At 43.4% G+C, this 21616-nt stretch overlaps 1 protein-coding gene across 1 annotated transcript in view; it reads right to left on the reverse strand.

Moving 5' to 3' along the window:
* KLHDC1 (kelch domain containing 1) overlaps positions 1-21616 on the reverse strand; it is a 42508-nt gene that overhangs the window by 6631 nt on the left and 14261 nt on the right. The window contains exons 6-12 of the mRNA XM_089662507.1: positions 20661-20744; positions 15749-15829; positions 15603-15661; positions 8812-8924; positions 8611-8683; positions 4348-4432; positions 1734-1786 (exon numbers count right to left, since the gene is read on the reverse strand). Of these exons, the coding sequence (XP_089518633.1) occupies positions 1734-1786; positions 4348-4432; positions 8611-8683; positions 8812-8924; positions 15603-15661; positions 15749-15829; positions 20661-20744 (548 nt within the window). The remainder of the gene's footprint in view (positions 1-1733; positions 1787-4347; positions 4433-8610; positions 8684-8811; positions 8925-15602; positions 15662-15748; positions 15830-20660; positions 20745-21616) is intronic.

A 21616-nucleotide genomic window follows, 5' to 3' on the forward strand; every position in this document is an offset into this window, starting at 1 on the left:
CTGTGTTATTCATTGCTTCTGGGTATAGTGCAGCTCATCAAACAGTCACTGGCAGTAAATTTCCTGAGATCTGTGCTGTGTAATGTTGTTCTGCTTTCTGTTAATGATCACATTCACACTTCCAAGAGAGATTGGAATCATGTTAGTGACTGGCAGAAGGTTCTTAGCACTGATCCTGTTTTAGTCTCCCCCACGTGCCTCTTCCCCTGATTTCTCGGTCATGATCAATAGCACATCTATCAACCCATCCCTGCATGCTAAGGGTAACCCTGGTTTCTGAACTATCCTTTTAGGCCCACATCCAATCCCTGTCCAAATCATGCCGCCTCAACCTCCGCAACATCTCCAGAATATGCCCCTTTTTAACCAATGATACCATAAAGCTCCTAATTCACTCCCTGGTTATCTCACCTCGACTACTGCACCTCCCTCCTCATTGGCTTACCTTTACACAGGCTATCCCCCCTCCAGTCCATCATGAATACTGCTGCCAGGCTCATCTACCTTACCAACCGTTCAATGTCTGCTACCCCTCTCTGCCAATCCCTCCATTGGCTTCCACTTGCCCAACGAATAAAATTCAAAATACTAACAACAACTTACAAAGCCATCCACAACTCTGCCCCCAGCTACATCACCAACCTGGTCTCAAAATATCAACCAAACCGCTCTCTTTGATCCTTCCAAGACCTTCCGCTCTCTAGTTCCTGTGTCACTTCATCCAATGCTCACCTCCAGGACTTCTCCCGAGCTTCTCCCATGCTATGGAACTCTCTACCCCAATCTGTCCGGCTATCTCCTAATCTATCCACCTTTAGACGATCCCTGAAAACCTCTCTTTAAAGAAGCCTATCCTGCTTCTACCTAGTAAACTGCCATTTTTTCCTCCATCAGCTCATCCCCCCCCACAGCTATTACCTTTTGTATCACTTGACCCTTCTTCCTAGATTGTAAGCTCTAACGAAAAGGGCCCTCTGTTTCCTCTTGTACCAAATTGTATTGTAACTGTACTGTCCACCTTCATTTTGTAAAGCGATGCGCAAACTGTTGGCGCTGTATAAATCCTGTATAATAATAGTCTAGGCTCACACCTATGTGTTTTCCAGAAATGCACAGCAGTTCATTTAACATGATTTCCTATGAGACAGGTTCATATCTCCGCGTTTTTTGGAAAGGGTCAGGGACTTTTTTTAAACGTAAAAAGGTGCATTTTTGGTTCTATAAACTTCAATGGAGATGCTGCAGAAAAGCATGTAGTGCAGCAATGTGAGGATGAAACCAACAGGCTTGATGGCTCTCTGTAGATATATCACAGGGCTTAATCTGGCCATAGATTAATGAATTTCTCCTCCCACATCAAATACTGCCAGGTATTGTATTTTGACAGCCAGTTCCAGTGGCACCAGCCAGCACATTACTGCATCTGACTGGATGCAGTCACTGTTCGTCTGACAATTTTCCACCTGGTTCCTTCTACAAAAGTCGGTCTAAAACAATTGACTTTTGTCTGGCTGGGTGGTGCCAACATGGGTGCTGACAGCTTGAATTTTGGCTGATGCAATAAAAATCAACTGAAATTTGAGCCGTGTAGGGTAGGCATTAGTTATTAGTTCTTTTCTGTCAATGTTCCAGCATTAAAAATGAGGTTTGTCATATTCTGCAAACACACATTTGTCTGATACGTCAGTTAATGTACATAGCAAAATTCTACAGAAGGGAGAAAACTTTCATACCTGAGCAGAGAGTAGGGTTGAATCTGAAAGATGAGTAAATCATTACAATGACCCTGCAAAAAAAAAAAAACACAAACTTACAATATCCAGTTTGAAAACCATGGTGAAAACACATCACACCAACAGTGAATGTATAGTATTACTTTTTAGACATACAAATAAAAGAGATATAAATAAATGTATCTATGGACAGCACAGTGGCTAAATGGTTAGCACTTCCACCTGGCAGTACTAGGGTCATTGGTTAGAATCCCAGCCATGGCACCACCTGCCTGGAGTTTGCATGTTCTCCCTGTGCCTGTGTGGGTTTCCTCCGGGTACTCCGGTTTCCTCCCACACTCCAAAGACATGCTGGTAGGTTAATTGGATCCTGTCTAAATTGGCCCTAGTATGTGTATGTATGAATGTGAGTTAGGGACCTTAGATTGTACACCCCTTGAGGGTTAGGGACTGATGTGAACGTACAATATATATGTAAAGTGCTGCGTAAATTGACAGCGCTATACAAGTACCTGAAATAAATAAAATAAATGTGTATTAATGTTTTAAAAACCTTGTTTCCATGTATGTACACAGGGGCAGTCATATTTCCTGTTCAGCAATGCTACACAATGGTTGTGCCTTACAGCTCCTTTTTAACATTCTAATCAATGAACTGGCTGACTCACTAAAACCAATGCACTCACCATGTGGCTGATATCTTTCAGTAGTTGCTAAGCAGTCACTGCAGTACTTAGCCTACTCTCTCTCTAGTGGCTAATCTACAAATCTCTACATTAAGGCTAGGTTCACATCTATGCGGGTGGTGCCGCTGCAGATCCGCATGAAAATCCGTGCAGCCGCACAACCCCCACAGAGAAATGCGGACCCACGGGTGGGTGCCATTCGTTCTAATGGCACGCCACCCGCACTGGAAAACACAACCGTACTGGGAACCGAGGTTCCCCTGCGAGCTGCGTTTTCAGAATAAGTGCAGAGACTTCTTCCCTATGTGTCACGGGGCACAGGAGTCCATTCAAATGAATGGGCTATTTTGCCCATGCATATATGTGAAGCAGGGGTTAGTCCTCATGCGTACGGGACGTTTTTACAGAGGCTGTTTTTGGCTTTTGACATTTTTTTCTACAGCTAGTGAACCCCCCAGCATGTTATCCTATGTGTCCATGCACACACAGACTGTAATCACTGTTTTTTTGGCTACAAGATAAAACCCAGGACTAGTGGGCTTCTAGAGGAGTTTTTTAGCTGTAAAAACGCTCTAACGCTGAAAAACGTGGCAAACCCCGGTAAAATGAAGCAAACCGGCGTTTTCGGACTTATTTTGGATGAAAAAAACTGCTAAAAAGTGCAAATGAGGAAAAATAAAGCAAAACGCCGCTAAATGCTAATGCAAAAACGCTAAAAAAAAGCTGCAGAACTCACGTTTTTAACGTGACTGTACACAGCTAACGTTACCAGCGTTATCAAAACGCCTTGTGTGCATGAAGCCTTATACTTTACATAATATGAGCCTAAAAGAGCAAGCATGTAAAATGTGAAAGTCATCTCAAAAAAGAACTCAAAAGTATACAACTTTTTGTTCCCCTTGAAAAATATCACTAACGTTTCAATGCAAAATCCCCAATTAAGCCTGGTTGGCTGGAGCCCCCAATAAATCTTAGAGAATTGTATGTATAGCCAATTTTGTTTTTTTTCTGTTTTGGATAGAGTAGTTAAAGGGTTAAAACACCTCTCAAAGTAAAGTTAGCCATAGATAAGATAGTTTTGTTTTTGTTCAACCAGCAGGTTGAACAAAAAGAAAAACAGATTAGATTCCCCCATACACACACTCAAGGTGGATGGGGGAATCTTCCTCACTGTGTCTTTGTATTCTGACAGCAGGGAGAGATCCCTACCATCAGAATACACTGATCAACGCTGCAGACTATAGCCTGCAGCATTGATCAAGCGGAAATTTTCCAACATGGGGGATGAACAGAAGTCAATCAGTAAACGATAAGAACTCCCCTTTTCAAGTAACAGAATCCTTTGCTTTACATGAAATATTACATGTCTTTTTGTGAATGGACAAGGGAAGAGTAAAGAAAAGGTGAACTACAGGATCCTTCCCTGCAGGGTGGTGAATTCCTTTGGCAGCTTATGAATGGCCCAGTGTAGTGACAGATCCTGATGGGCTCACTCAAGTGGGATTCAGACTAGAATCTCAACACATTTGAGCTTATCCTTAGACTTTAGAATGCCCTGAATATGTATAGTGACATCTCTTGAACGCCACCCCTCCCCCTTTCTCCACTCATATCTACTTTCCCTATGCTGTTCAGTAGGGATTGATGACGTCACCCCCACGTGGCAGTATTTAGGCATGGAAATTGGCCACTCATGCCCAAGAGTTGCATCCTGGGTGGAGGTCACATGTTCTCTCCTACCTAGAAACACTGGATATTTCACAAAGGCTCCAACAAAGTAATGGTGTAATGGGGGAAGGCATGGCAAGTGTGAGTCTTAGTGGGATTGCTGGGCTTTTAAAAATGAATGCGTCCACTTTATTGTGTCAGAGATTCATAATTACTGTCTTTTATAATTCTAATCTTTTATTATTATATTCTTTACTAACAGTATCCAAGGAGAGCAGGTCATCCTTGCTGCCGCCAAACACGAAGACTTCACTGTCTTTGCCCAGACAGGCCGTATGCCAGAGTCTAGAAACATAAAAAGTAAAATTAGCATGCCCATGCAACTTCTGTAGTGACACAATATGAATCACATAGCTTTATTTACCAAAACAAAGCAAAAATCAATGATAAGCTACTTCCGCGGAGTTGTCCTCCCTCCCTGTCTTCTGGGACACATGACGGGTCCCAGAAGACTGCCGGTCCATTCACAAATCTGGAACAGGGTGTATATACACACACACAGTGTATGCTGAAATGCGTTGTTATTACAAAATCTATGAAAAATATTTTTAAAAATACTGTATGTCTTTAAAAGCACAAATCTACATTTTTGGAATGCATTTACATATATATGTAAAATATGTTAAAATGACTTTTTTATATGTTAAAAAAAAATCTGAAGAATATATTTAAAAAAAGATATTTTCTTAAATTCTTCAGATATTTTGTAATAAAAACGCATTTCAACATACAGAGTGTATATATATATATATATATATATATATATATATATTTATTTTTTTTTTTAATTTATTTATGTATTTTTTTTAATTTATTGAAATATATTGAATATGGCCAAAATTGTAGAATGTCAAGTATATGTCAATATATTTGAGAAGATTATTTTAAAAATATATTTCTTCCATGTGGGAAGTTCCCTTTAAAACAGGACTCAAGTCCAACACATGTATACCCAGCACTGGTTTCTAATGTATTAATGATCAGTTAATGTAAGCGGCTCATGAAGTTTTGGAAGTTCTCACGAGATCTAGATCACGCGTTTAGCAGTCACTGTGCTGCTTGGGTGCCTGAAACCAGGAAACAAAAGTTTGCATTGAAATCACAGCACAGGGAGAGCTCACCTGCAGGACACATAGTTCCACATTAAACGGTTACTAAACCCACAACAGTAAAATCAGTCTATATATGCAATAAAGCATGCTTGTTATACTTAAGGTGTTAATCCTCCGCATTGTGTAAAATGGATGCTTGATCCTGTCTTCTCTGATCCTCCCCTTCTTTCACGTTCCTCATTTCATCTCCTGTTAGAGCACAGCCTCAGAGACACTCTGCACATGCTCAGTTTGGTGTGTACTGCTAGAGTTTTTTCTTTTTTCTTGGGAGAGTGCATGTGATCAGCACAGGGCCAATCAGCACTGTCCAGACAGAGGATCAGGGGTTATGCAATTTCATAGAGCACTGCTATATACTGCTGATGAGAAAAGGTATTTAGAAGTTTATATTTACTAAAATAATTGCATTTCCATGTTCTGTGTACTGTGGGAGACCAGATATAGTGAATGCAGGGTCCTGGGAGACCGGATATAGTGAATGTAGGGTCCGGGGAGACCAGATATAGGGAATGCAGGGTCCGGGGAGACCAGATATAGGGAATGCAGGGTCCGGGGAGACCAGATATAGGGAATGCAGGGTCCGGGGAGACCAGATATAGGGAATGCAGGGTCCGAGGAGACCAGATATAGGGAATGCAGGGTCCGGGGAGACCAGATATAGGGAATGCAGGGTCCGGGGAGACCAGATATAGGGAATGCAGGGTCCTGGGAGACCGGATATAGTGAATGCAGGGTCCGGGGAGACCAGATATAGGGAATGCAGGGTCCGGGGTTTAGTAACACTTTAAGTAAAATTGGCAACAAAATATACTGGATTAGGCTTGAAAGAGCAAAGCACTTTAGTAAAGGAATGCAAAATATTCATTATTTTGTACTTGTTCCACTCTCCTGTAAGAAACTCTAATAGATTTTTATTGCTCTCTGTGTCCCCATTGGGAACACATCCCCTCACGTCCTATACCAGTTGCAGCATTGTCATTGTGACAGGAAGTTAGGGCAGTCTACCTCAAACTCTGTTTGCCATGGAGGAACCCTTGATATACCTGTCAAGTCTCAAGGAACACTAAAATTACTAGAGCTACAGCTGATTGTATATTATCATATTAGTTTCAGTAAATTGGAGAGGTTTTAAACTGAAGACTAAAGAATGGGGTTTACATACAGTAATATTCAAAAAATAAACCAATAATAATTGTCAAAAAAGAAGCAATGATCGTGAAAATTGCAATGACCCCTTACATTGGTGGTCAGTGTAGAAGTGACCCCTAACATTGGTGGTCAGTGTAGAAGTGACCCCTAACATTGGTGGTCAGTGTAGAAGTGAGTGACCTCTTCCGTGGCGGTCAGTATAGAAGTGACCGCTAACATTGGTGGTCAGTGTAGAAGAAACCCCTAGCATTGGTGGTCAGTATAGTAGTGACCCCTAACTATGGTGGTCAGTATAGAAGTGACCCCTAACATTGGTGGTCAGTGTAGAAGTGACCCCTAACATTGGTGGTCAGTGTAGAAGTGACCCTTTTCATTGGTGGTCAGTGTAGAAGTGACCCCTTACATTGGTGGTCAGTGTAGAAGTGACCCCTAACATTGGTGGTCAGTGTAGAAGTGACCCCTAACATTGGTGGTCAGTGTAGAAGTGACCTCTTCCGTGGCGGTCAGTATAGAAGTGACCGCTAACATTGGTGGTCAGTGTGGAAGTGACCCCTAATATTGGTGGTCAGTGTAGAAGAAACCCCTAACATTGGTGGTCAATATAGTAGTGACCCCTAACATTGGTGGTCAGTGTAGAAGTGACCCCTTACATTGGTGGTCAGTGTAAATGTGATCCCTTACATTGGTGATCAGTATAGAAGTGACCCCCTAACATTGGTGGTCAGTGTACAACTAACCCCTAAAATTGGTGGTCAGTGTAGAAGTGACCCCGAACATTAGTGGTCAGTGTGGAAGTGACCCCTAACATTGGTGATCAGTGTAGAAGTAACCCCTAACATTGGTGGTCAGTGTAGAAGTGACCCCTTACACTAGTGGTTAGTGTAGAAGTGACCTCTTCCTTGGCAGTCAGTGTAGAAGTGACCCCTTTCATTGGTGGTCAGTGTAGAAGCGTTCCCTTACATTAGTGTTCAGTGTAGAAGTGACCCCTTACATTAGTGGTCAGTGTAGAAGTGACCTCTTCCTTGGCAGTCAGTGTAGAAGTGACCCCTTTCATTGGTGGTCAGTGTAGAAGTGGCCCTTTACATTGATGGTCAGTGTAGAAGCGTTCCCTTACATTAGTGTTCAGTGTAGAAGTGACCCCTTACATTAGTGGTCAGTGTAGAAGTGACCTCTTCCTTGGCGGTCATTATAGAAGTAACCCACAACATTGGTGGTCAGTGTAGAAGTGACCCCTTACATCGGTGGTCAGCGTAGATGTGGTCCGTGTAGATGTGGTCCCTTACATTGGTGGTCAGTGTAGATGTGGTCCCTTACATTGGTGGTCAGTGTAGATTTGGTCCCTTACATTGTTGGTCAGTGTAGATGTGGTCCCTTACATTGGTGGTCAGTGTAGATGTGGTCCCTTACATTGGTGGTCAGCGTAGATGTGGTCCCTTACATTGGTGGTCAGCGTAGATGTGGTCCCTTACATTGGTGGTCAGCGTAGATGTGGTCCCTTACATTGGTGGTCAGTGTAGATGTGGTCCCTTACATTGGTGGTCAGCGTAGATGTGGTCCCTTACATTGGTGGTCAGCGTAGATGTGGTCCCTTACATTGGTGGCCAGTGTAGGCAGGATATCAATATACCACTGCTCTGGTCTCAAGGAACCTGTAGCAAGCTATGGAGGAGCCTGAGTTAAGAAGGGCTGAGTTAGGGGAAAACTATCCAAACAGGAAATCCAGCAATAAAAACATGTTTAGTAACCAGATGACAGCTAGAAATGCCCCCAGCTTCCTAATGCTCACCCTATACTTGTCAAAAGGTTTTCCCTCATTTCCTTTTCCAATACCAACATTGTCCCCAGGAAAGGAAGTGATGGAAAAATCACCCCAGCCAGGCCACATGCAGAAAAGAAAACCTGACACTGGAATCATGTGCAGCTGGGCCACCATTGATTTTGGAGCACTGAGGGGCACTTCATTTAAAGCAGTGTTTTTCAACTCCAGTCCTCATGGACTCCCAACAGGTCATGTTTTCAGGATTTCCCTCAGATGAAACAGCTGTGGTAATTACTAAGGCAGTGAAACTGATCAAATCACCTGTGCAAAATAATGGAAATCCTGAAAACATGACCTGTTGGGGGTCCATGAGGACTGGAGTTGAGAAACACTGCTTTAAAGCAACATTTTGTGTCCATCCTCTCTTGTGTAGAGTAGATTACCTTGGTTGATCCTTATCTAAATGTGTCAACTGCTTCCATTCACTGGCTGAGAGACTATATATCCACCCGTCACCTGGAAAAATAACACGCGAAAAGCAAAGATGGCCTTCATGCTATCCTTAGAGGAACATGATCACAGTCATATTTATCATCATTAATATTTTTATTTTAACTATTTTGAATGTAATCACTTTTACTCACTTAGTGGTACACTTTCTGCACTGAGACCCCCAAAGAGAAATAAATGTTCCTCTCCAATAGGTGTCAGTGTGTGCCATGATCTCCCCCTTGGCTTCACCCCTGTAATCTGGATCCTGGAGGGGACAGAAGTTATCTACATGAACACACAATTCAACTGCAATACATACAAGACTAACAGGCTTAATGTGAAAACAAAATATTTGTGTAAAACAGCTTTAAAAGGATAAGTTCACCTTTTTAATAAAAAATAATAACATGCTCATATTTTGCAAGTAAAGAAAAAATGTGCATTTATTATTTTTTGCTGCAGGAGCCTGGAAAGTATTGCACCAGCGATCAACAGATAGCTGGTGCCATGCAGGTCTCCTGCAGATCTGTCAGTATATCTGCTTGCCTCTACGGCAGCGGTTCTCAACCTGGGGGTCGCGACCCCTTTGGGGGTCGAACGACGCTTCCACAGGGGTCGCCTAACACCATCGGAAAACACATATTTCCGATGGTCTTAGGAACCGAGACACTGCTCCTCGCCGCCGCCGTCTCCAGGTGTGGGCGGGATGACATGCCGCCCCTGTCATCTGGACACACCTCGAGATCAATCCTCGCCTGTGATTGGCCGCCGGCACTGTAGCTCAGGAGAGGCACACAGGCGGCCAATCACTGGCAAGGAGGTGGAGCTTGGAGAGGAGGAGCCGAGCGGCACCGCGAAGATCGAGCGAGTGAAGAGAAGGAGAGCGGCCGGAGAAGGAAGACAGCTGACAGGTAAGTGTCGGTACCATGGGAGAGGGAGGGAGCGAGCGAGCCCAGGCTGGAGCAGGGGTCTGCAAGGTAAGTATCATTGGTGTCAGTGGGAGGAATAGTGCCCAATCATTGGTGTCACTAATACCAATAATGGGGCACTATTCCTCCCACTGACACCAACGATGGGGCACTATTCCTCCCCCAAATGACACCAACAATGGGGCACTATTCCTCCCCCACTGACACCAAGGATGGGGCACGATTCCTCCCCCCACTGACACCAAGGATGGGGCACAACTCCTCCCCCCACTGACACCAAGGATGGGGCACTATTCCTCCCCCCACTGACACCAAGGATGGGGCACTATTCCTCCCCCCACTGACACCAAGGATGGGGCACTATTCCTCCCCCCACTGACACCAAGGATGGGGCACTATTCCTCCCCCCACTGACACCAAGGATGGGGCACTATTCCTCCCCCCACTGACACCAAGGATGGGGCACTATTCCTCCCCCCACTGACACCAAGGATGGGGCACTATTCCTCCCCCCACTGACACCAAGGATGGGGCACTATTCCTCCCCCCACTGACACCAAGGATGGGGCACTATTCCTCCCCCCACTGACACCAAGGATGGGGCACTATTCCTCCCCCCACTGACACCAAGGATGGGGCACTATTCCTCCCCCCACTGACACCTATGATGGGGCACTATTCCTCCCCCCACTGATACCAATGATGGGGCACTATTCCCCCCACTGACACCTATGATGGGGCACTATCCCTCCCCCCACTGACACCAATGATGGGGCACTATTCCTCCTCCCACTGACACCTATGATGGGGCACTATTCCTCCCACTGATACCAATGATGGGGCACTATTCCTCCCATTGATACCGATGATGGGACACTATTCCTCCTCCCACTGACACCTATGATGGGGCACTATTCCTCCCACCGATACCAATGATGGAGCACTATTCCTTCCACTGACCCCAATGATGAGGCACTATTCCTCCCACTGACACCAATGATGGGACACTATTCCTCCCACTGATACCAATGATGGGACACTATTCCTCCCACTGATACCAATGATGGGGCACTATTCCTCCCACTGATACCAATGATGGGGCACTATTCCTCCCACTGATACCAATGATGGGGCACTATTCCTCCCACTGATACCAATGATGGGACACTATTCCTCCCACTGATACCAATGATGGGACACTATTCCTCCCACTGATACCAATGATGGGACACTATTCCTCCCACTGATACCAATGATGGGGCACTATTCCTCCCACTGATACCAATGATGGGGCACTATTCCTCCCACTGATACCAATGATGGGGCACTATTCCTCCCACTGATACCAATGATGGGGCACTATTCCTCCCACTGACACCAATGATGGGGCACTATTCCTCCCACTGACACCAATGATGGGGCACTATTCCTCCCACTGATACCAATGATGGAGCACTATTCCTCCCACTGACACCAATGATGGGACACTATTCCTCCCACTGACACCAATGATGGGGCACTATTCCTCCCACTGATACCGATGATGGGACACTATTCCTCCCACTGACACCAATGATGGGGCACTATTCCTCCCACTGACACCAATGATGGGGCTCTATTCCTCCCACTGACACCAATGACGGGGCACTATTCCTCCCACTGACACCAATGACGGGGCACTATTCCTCCCACTGATACCAATGATGGGGCACTATTCCTCCCACTGACACCAATGATGGGGCACTATTCCTCCCACTGACACCAATGACGTGGCACTATTCCTCCTACTGCAAAATTACAGTTATGAAGTAGCAACGAAAATAATTTTATGGTTGGGGGTCACCACAACATGAGGAACTGTATTAAGGGGTCGCGGCATTAGAAAGGTTGAGAACCACTGCTCTACGGGATGTATGAGCAAGAAGACATTCATTGAGAAATACAAGCCAACAGCTGCTAAGGCTGTCAGGACTTGTAGTTTGTCATTCACAGAATATTCTTTATTTATTTATTACAGGTACTTACATAGAGCCATCAATTTACACAGCGCTTTACATATATATATATTATACAATCTAAGGTCCCTAACTCACATTCATACATACACATATTAGGGCCAATTTAGACAGGATCCAATTAACCTAGCAGCATGTCTTTGGAGTGTGAAAGGAAACCGTAGTACACGGAGGAAACGCACGCAGGCACAGGGAGAACATGCAAACTCCAGGCAGGTGGTGCGGTGGTTGAGATTAGAGCCAACAACCCTAGTACTGCCAGGCGGAAGTGCTAACAATTTAGCCTCTGTGCTGCCGACGAATAGTGATGCAGCCAGGCAGGCAGAGCCCCGCTCGGCCACTTTTATAAAACATTTGACAGCTAGAGGGGAGGATAAGAGACCCTGCTAGCTGTCAAAGTGGGGGATCGGCGGGCAGTGAGGGCCGGTGCTTTCATGACATGTTACACCCTGAATATGGGTGTAACATGTAACATGTTATGAAAGGTGAACTTATCCTTTAAGGTTTATCTAAACCCAAAAACAAAAATGTTTATTACACTTTACCAGCTCACAGATGTGATGGATGCATTAGTTTTCTTTTTCCTTAGAGCTTTTTTCATTTACTTTTACCTGGTGACACTTCCCGTAAGACTCTTCCTTTCTAAGGGTGACAATGCCCACTTACTGTACTGTATTTATGGAGAAGCAGCGTTGTCACCCTAGGCTCTCCTGATTTGATCTACAAATATCCCCTTTCCCTCCATACCTCTTGTAAATAAGTGGGAGATTGTCTGTAGTCCACCAAAAATAACTAGGAAAGCTGATGACTTTATTTGAAATCAGTTTAATTCATGGGCAGTTACAAGGATAAGGGAAGGATAGCAGGATCAAAGTTCTATACTTGCAGAAAATGTACTTTGCCTGAGAAAAAGAAAACTAATACAGCCACCACATCTAAGGACAGGTAAACTGAAAAGTATTTAAAAAAAAAAATCAAGCATGTCATACTTACCTGCTCTGTGCAGTGGTTTTGCATAGAGAAGCCTTGATCCTCTTCTTTTTGGGTCCCCCTTCCACGGTTCTGGCTCCTCCCCCCTGCGGAGTGCCCCCAATAGCAAGCCTCTTGCTATGGGGGTAACCGAGCAGGCTTGCTCCCGAGCCGCACTCCTGTAAATGGACGTTGTCCATTCACACACAGGGCATGGCATGGCCCCCCCTCATTGGCTCACTGGCAGGGATTGTCCCGCTGCTGTGTGAGCCAGTGAATAGAGAGAGACCCACAAGAGCTGAGGCTCTCACACATATTGCTGAATTGAGATGGGGCTCAGGTAGGTATAAGGGGGGCTGAGGGGGGAGCTGCACCCTGAAGGTTTTTTACCTTATTGCATAGAATGCAATCCAAAGACAAACAAACGAAACCAGCGCTCAAATCTTCATGCAGACTAAAAGAAATTCAGAATGCCATATGGGGAGGTGCTGCCCTTCAAAGATCGGGAAATCTGGACACCGATAGACAAAAACAAACAAAGGCGCACTCTCATCCTGCATTACCGTGGTACACCACGTGTTTATATGTAAAGAAATAGATGTATACTCACAAACCAAAGGAAAATAAAGGCAGATTATGTAGTCCGCAATGGCAGCCAATATAATGCTGGGCCCTTAATAGGGATAAGCTGACGCGTTTCGGGAGACAAACCCCCTTCCTCAGAGCTAAAAAAATGTTAGCTCTGCCATTGCGGACTACATATTCTGCCTTTATTTTCCTTCGGTTTGTGAGTATACATCTATTTGTTTCCACAATAAACACGTGGTATGCCACAGTAATGCACGATGACAGTACGGCCTTGTCTGCTTTTGTATATTATTGCATAGAATGTATTAAGGTAAAAAAACCTTCAGTCTTTAGAACCACTTTAATAATTCAGATTTCTGCAAGCAAACTCATTACATACCTGAACAGAAGATGAAATATCTGCTGCTTTAACCACTTCCAGTCCGGACACTTTTACCCCTGCCTGACCAGGGCAATTTTCAGCTTTCAGCGCTATCACACTTTGAATGACAATTGCGCGGTCATGCAACACTCTACCCATATGAATTTTTTACCATTTTTTTGAGACAGATAAAACTTTATTTTGGTGGTATTTATTCACCGCTGGGATTTTTATTTTTTTTGCTATGTAAATGAAAATGTCCAAAAATTTTGAAAAAAACGTTTTTCCTATAAAATTTTGCAAATAAATAATAGTTCATCATAAATCTTGGCCAAAATTGATTCAGTTATCTTTTTAGTAAAAAAAATAAATAAATAAATAATTAGTTTATAACCAAAAATTATAATTTTGAAACATTTTTTTTACATTTTTATTTTTTTTTTAATATTATTTATTTTATTATTTACTTATTTTTTTACATACTGTCACCCTAGCAGTACAGTGCCACCTGTACTACTTTTGAGGGGGTGATGAAGATTTTTTTTTTTTTTTTTTTTTACACCAATTGCTTTTACACCCATATAGGATGTAAAAGCAATAATTTATCTTTCTCTCTGTCTGCATTCTTGCAGCCATTGAGAACTACTGAGTGAGCTGTGATTGGTCACAGCTTGTCACATGGTACAAGGCTGTTGTGAATAGCCTTGTACCATGTGACCTCTGTGATCATTCACAGATTTCACAAGTAGTAAGCAATGATGTCAAAAGTGACATCTTGCTTACTACTCTGCATGTGATCACTGATTGGCCAATCAGTGATCACATGATCCAGACCTCGTACAGAGGTCCCGTCCGACGATCGGTGTTTCACAGCGGGCACCGGATCGCAGTGCTGCGTGCTCCCAGGGAGCGCGCACAAGCAGGGTGCTGGAAGGCCGTTTATAAACGGCCACCCGACCCTGCACTGCCACTGTCCGGCCGTTTATATACAACGGCCTGTCGGGAAGTGGTTAAAGTGGGCCTTTCAGTAACTATACAAAGCTGCAATAATAAAGTCCTGTTTATATTTTAAAAGTGGTTCTTGAGCTCTACACACAAAATGGAACAAAGGACACAATACGCCTAGACAGAGCATTATCAACAACACTTTATTAAAGGGGCCTGTCCCCCGAAATGCGTCAACTAGCAATATGACATCCATTTGAACCAGAGGAGTTCCATTGCTAGGTAGACCCTTTGGTTCCTTGGTTTACATACAACACTGTTACTATTTTGGCTTTTGTAAGTATGCACCCTTTTTGTACTTTAATAAAGTGTTGTCGATAACGCACTAGGTGTTTGCACCCTTTGCTCCATTTTGTTTGTCTGCTTTCAAGATTCCCTGGTCTCAAGAGGGCTACATTGTCTATATCATCCAGTCTGGATTGTGCAGTGACACTTGTAGCAACCTGTTCATTTTTCCTGGAATTCTTTAGAACTACGGTGTCGAGTCAATATGCTTTTGTGTAAAATTGGTTGTTGAGGTCTGGTCAAATAACTTTGCCCAGGCTGACATAATGTTATCAGTCTGCTGCAGGTAGGAGGAAGCATTTCCCTAGTCTCATATCTCAATGACCAGATTCAACAGTGTAACATGATTACAAGCCAGAAGATGAGACACAGGGGCTGATTTGTGTCAGACACTTGAGAATGCACAGGCACCAGAACATCCTGCGGTATGTGCACAAGCTATTGGGGTGATGATCGTAACAGAAGGGTGCAGACACCATTGAAGCTTTACTTAAATGAAAAACTAAATGTTAGTACTCACTGTAAAATCCTCAAGTTCACTGAAGGACACAGCAGGTTCAGTAGATTATTACCATGGGTATTGCGTCACCTAATGGTCACAAGCTGTGTCTTTCAATGGACAGAAGAGAAATGTGTTTTTGCTTTTGTCTGTGTCAAGAGCTTCTAACACTTCCCTGATATACACAATAAAATAAGGACCAAACCATTTTTTTATGGAGTTGGGCAAAAAAAAAAAAAACGAAAAAAAAAAACCACCAAACAATCCGGTATTGGTTTACTTGTTATCTTACCCTCCGGACCAAACCCAAGTGTCCAAGTTCAGAAAGTGCAGATCATTCATCCGTGTTTGCTAGAAGTAAAGATAAGGAAGCAATCAAATAATCTGCTGGAAGTAGTTCTAAAAAAAGAGGAATCCTAAACTTAGCCCAGAACTAACCAGAACACGTCCACCGAACACGTAGCCTTTGTTCCCCAGGATAGCACAAGAATGAGCGGCTCGAGGTTGTGGTGGTGTGCTCTGGAAAAGTAAAAACAGTTCATTTCTATCCACTGGGTAGTTATACTAGGTTCTTTATCCAAAATGAATAAAATGTTTTGCCTATAGTTCTACTTTAACGTACAATTTCTTTACAGTAAAGGAGGATTATAACTAGTGGTGCAGCAAAATGAAAATTCTGGTGCCAAAACCAAAAATTAAAATTCAGGATGCACTTGGCCGAAAATCTAAACCGAAATGGACAGCTTTTAAAAATTAATATGTTTTTCAAACACAATTTTTTTGGAAAAAAATACACTATAATGATTAAAAAACACAATTGTTTTGTAAAATATGAAAGATGATGTTATGCCGAGTAAATGTGTAGATACCCAACATGTCATGCTTTAAAAAAAATGTGCATACTCGTGGAATGGCGGCAAACTACGGTACTTAACCAATTCAATACCGGCCAATTTTACCCCCTTCCCTCCCAGGCCATTTTTCAGGTTTCAGCGCTCTCACATTTTGAATGACAATTGCGCGGTCATACAACATTGTACCCAAACTAAAATTTTATCATTTTCTTCACACAACTAGAGCTTTCTTTTGGTGGTATTTAATCACCGCTGGGGTTTTTATTTTTTGCTAAATTAACAAAAAAGACCGAAAATTTTGAAAAAAAAAACCACGTTTTTCTTTGTTTCTGTTATAAAAGTTTGCAAATAAATAATTGTTCTTCATAAATTTAGGCCGAGATGTATTCTGCTACATGTCTTTGGTGAAAATAACCCAAATTAGGATGTATTATTTAGTTTGTAGGAAAGTTATAGAGTTCACAAACTATGGTATAGATCTGAATATTGATCAATCCTGAAGTACTGACAGCCAATCTAATTTCTTGAGGTCCAAGAATGTCAGAACAGTACAGATATCCCCCAAATGACCCCTTTTTGCAAAGTAGACAGTCCGACATACTTCATAAGAGGCATGGCGCGTTTTTTGACCGTGTATTTTTTTTGTCATCATTTTTCAGAAAATGAAAAAATAAAAAAAATTATTTTCACAATTTTTTTTTTACATACTCTCACCAGTGCAGTACAGCGTCATCATATAACTGGCATGGCGGTGATCAGGGACACTGACTGGTGACAATGTGAAAAAAAAAAAAAAAATTTAAAATTTTTTTTTATATTTTAAATTTTTTATTAAATTTTTTCTTTTTTTTTTCATATTTCACTATGTCCAAAGTAGTACAATGTTACCATAGTAACATTTTTTTTTTTTTTACACAATTTGCTTATAGCAAAGAATTATTTTGCTATAAGCAAGCGTTTACCTGAATGACATCGATTCATTCAGGGTTTTTTTTTTTTAGTGCTTAGCTGTGATTTGGCCACAGCTAATCACATGACATGTGCATGTGATTAGCTGTGACCATTCACAGCTAGACACTAGTATACAATGGATGGCATGAATGAAGCCATCCATTGTATACAACTGTCATGTGATCTGCTGTGATTGGTCACAGCAGGTCACATGGTACCGGCGACGGGGGCCGGTACTCAGATCTGTCTTCGGCCGTGTCCGAGGTACACGGCCGGTGACAGATCGCGCCGCTGCGCGGCTCTGCAAGCGCGTGAACTGCGCATGTGCGGGAGGACGCCATATGGCGGCCTCCCGGAAAGGTAATGCATTTTTGCGGACGCCATTTGGCCATAGGCTGGGCATCAAATGGTTAAAAATCTCCATGGGTGACGCTTTAAAATATTTATACAGTTTACCATTTCATAGTCATAGAGACAGTCTAGTGCTAGAATTATCGCTCTTGCTCTGACGTTCATGGCAATACCTCACATGTGTGGTTTGAACACCGTTTACATATGTGGGCGTGGCCTACGTATGCGTTCACCACTACACGCAAGCATGGGGGGATGGGGTCACTTTAAACTTCTATTTATTTACACTGTCCCTTTAAAAAAATCTTTTTAATCACTTTTAGTCCTATCACAAGGAATACATGCATCCCTTGTAATAGAAATAAGCAGTGACAGGTCCTCTTCATGGAGAGATGTGGAGCCAAGAAGACCCCACATCTCTCCTCTACAATGTAAAGCATTAGATCAAAAAAAGCATTGATCTACTGCTTTAAAAAAAATAAAAAAATGGCCTTGTTTACAAGGCGCCGGAACTTGATGTGACGTCGCCCTGGTCCTCCAAGGGCATAGACATGAGTGGAAGCCATCTTTCCTTCACTTATCTCTATGCCCAGCACTGGAATCGTTCAGTGGTTTCTCAGGTGGGGCTGAGAACCACCGAGCGGTGGCAGCGGCTGGCAGACGGCAGTGAGGGGTGGCAGTGGCAGGCGGGGGTGAGGGATGTATCGGTGCTTATTTTCAATGTTTCAATGTTTCGGCCACCAAAATTTCGATGCATCCCTAATTATAAACCCTGTAAATAAATGTTTTTGCCATCTGTGTCCCATTGGGGAGATTTACCTTCACTTCCTGTCCCATAGCCAAAACTAGAAACGAGAGGAAATCCCTACAAAGGAACTCCCTTGGGGACCCCCAGGTCACCAAAATAAGTGTCTCCATTGGAAGATTTCCCCTCTATTAATTTTCTGAGGACAACCTAAAATCTGTGATTTTCTGTTACTTTCACTTTCAATGATAATGGTAACCAGGACGAATATAGAGGGTGAATCTCCCTAACAAGGACACAGACAGCAGAAAAAACTGCCAGGTGTTCTGATCCATTGCCACTCTATCCAACACTAAAAAAAATGTTTTGCTTTTAGTTATTCCCTAAGGCCTCATGTACACTGCTGCTCCTAAATGTGAGTTCAGGAGCTTTTGGCATTTTTTTTTTGCCAAAGCCCCTGAACTAAACTCAATAAAAGCCTGTGTCCATGTACACATAGGCTTTTACCAGAGTTTAGGGGCACTTAAACGTTCTATGTAGTTTCCCTATGGCTGCAGTTTTATAAAAGGTTCAAGGACCTTTTCCTGTGTTTCCTGCAGGTACAGCAGCCCATTCAAATGTATGGGTATCTTTGCCCATGAAAACGTGGCCGCAGGGAAACCGATATACTGTGAACCTAGCCTAAAGCACACCAATTTCTACAAAACAGGTACTGTAGTCAGGGCCGCCATCAGGGGGACAGCACATACACATGTAAGGGGCCTAGGCATCCTGAGGGGCCTGGGCATCCCAAGGGCAGGGGTGTCTGTGTGTGTGTGTAGCTGCCAGAGGAGCATCTTCTCACCCAGGGCCTTGGATAAGGGAATACCACTGGTCCTCCTGTACAGGGCCCAGACCAACAGGGGGGCCCAGGCATCAGGGTGAATTGGATGTGGGCAAGGAGGGTGATTGGCACAGCAGGGCCGGGGATTAATTACTGGAACTGATCCCTTTTATGGCTCTCTCTGCAGCACCCTCCCAGTGCATCATACATTTCCCCATGCTGCCCAAGCCCCCTGTGTGACACACACACACCTGCAGTGCTGCTGGCTTCCCTCCTCTCCTTCCCACCGGCAGGTGCAAGAAGGAGGACATGGGATGGGGAAGATGGGATTGGAGGAAGAAGAGGACATGGGATGGGGAGGACATGGGATGGGGAAGATGGGATTGGAGGAATAAGAGGACATGGGATGGGGGAGATGGGACTGGAGGAGGAGGAGGAGGAGATGGTAATAGAGGAGGAGGAGGACATGGGATGCAGGAGGACATGGGATGGGGGCGATGGGACTGGAGGAGGAGTTGGGACTAGAGGAGGAGGAGAACATGGGATGGAGGAGATGAGACTGGAGAAGGAGGATATGGGACTAGAGGAGGAGGAGATGGGACTAGAGGAGGAGGACGACATGGGATGGAGGATATATTAAGTTATAAGAGTGTTAAAATAAAAGTGGGTGCACTAAAGGACACAGTAGGATGGCCAGTGGGGGGGATTCAGTAGGACAGCCAGTGGCCGGGCCCTGGGGAATGTTGGTCAGGCCAGGGGGACCCAGACCTAAGGCTATGTAAGGGGCACCAAAATTTCTGATGGCTGCCCTGACTGCAGTATTTATAAGTAATAGCTTGATCAGCCATATCATATCTATAGCTAAAATATTTACAGCAAGTCAAGGCAAAATTAAAAAAAAAATGCACATCTCCCCATGTTGTAGTAATGTAGTATGCTGCTACCTTCTATGTTGACATGACAACTCAGCTCTGAAATCCTAACCATGTGCTGTCAACCCTGTCTGATGGATTACAAAGGACACACACCTCTCCCTCCTGATCTGCAGTACACCTCCTTATCTACTCCCCCCCTTCTCCACAACCCCTTCTTGTGTACAGGCATACAGGAAGTTATTAACTCAAAAAATTTCTGGCAGGATCAGCAGGTATTTTTTTGCACTGATTAAACATAAACAACAAAAGACTTTTAATTGTATATTTCGTAAACCAAAGGGGAGCCAATAAGAGAAGGTCATTGTTAGGGTTTACATACACTTTAAAACTGAACTCCAGGCAAACATCCAAATACACAGAGAGAGTACATCCTGTGTATGGGAGCTGATTTTGCTTCCAAAGGATTTGTGTCTGTGTCCACCCACTCCTGGGATTTAAACAACCCTGCCATAAAGCACAGCTAAAACACCACTTACAGTTAATACAATGGTGTCATCTCTCTACCCCTAGCCTTCTGACTAGACCTACCTGCCTGCCAATCAGCTTTAATGAAAAAAACAAAAAACAAAACAGAGATTATTATGTCATTTAATTAGCAGCCTATGATATGAGATTTGTTATAAACAAATGGGTCATTTTAACTATGATTAAAATTCGGAAGGAATGCCACACTCAAACTATCATCACTTACCTTTACCTCTGGCTGTATCCAGGCTTGTTTCTCAGTGTCAAATACATGGATATCATTGTTCCATCCCCAAAACATCTGTTCTTCCTGCAAACCAAAGTGGTCAGAGTCAGGATTCTTGTTGTTCTAAAAATGTTGTTATATATTCCATCATATAATGTCCCACAAAATGTGCAAAACGTGGAATTCCCTAAAAGAGAAACTTCAGCCCCCCCAAAAAAAATTAAATGTTAGTAGCTACAAATACTGTAGCTGCTGACTCTTAATCAAAGGACACTTACTTGTACAAGGATCCAGCGCCATCCTTGGCCAGTTCGTCGCCCATTTTTGGGTCCCCTGCCCTGGCATGTTTACTAAGGGAAGCCAGCTTGTGACTCCTTGTGGCCTGTAACTAACTTGCTGTGCTGTGAACTACAGTCCTCCATATTAGAACCTCAGATTACACACACAGCTGAGTCAGAAGAGACACATCCCCCTCCTTCACCCCTTCAGGTAGACATGGTGCTCCCTAAATCTTCTGTTTGCAAGAGCAATTAACATGTGTGGAGGTAGTGCTGGGCTTTATTAGATGGCATGACATGCACCGCACACACCAGTACATGAAATCATTAAAGAATGATTTTTACATTATTTGCTATTATTTCATCATTTTTGTAATACTAACAGATTATATTGAGTGACTCGGGCTTTTGGGGGCATGCATTATCACACAGCAGCATGGAGGGCTTCTTGTGGGTCTTACTGCTTGTGTGAGGAAGGATAAAAAAAAAAAAAAACAACATTGTTCATCATTCTCCCAAAGATGTTTGCCTCTCTAATCCAGTTCATACATTGGTCGAATTTCGAACAAATTTTCTTTAGAAAACTGGAAATTTCATGGGTTTTGTAATCCGATGATGCCACCATTGATTTCGAAATTCAACCCACTAAGCCCTTAAATTCACCTCGTGTTGCTAAAG

Source organism: Staurois parvus, unplaced genomic scaffold (assembly GCF_062004578.1).
Source record: "Staurois parvus isolate SC_StPar_1 unplaced genomic scaffold, SC_StPar_1.0 ptg001483l, whole genome shotgun sequence".
Lineage (NCBI taxonomy): Eukaryota > Metazoa > Chordata > Amphibia > Anura > Ranidae > Staurois > Staurois parvus.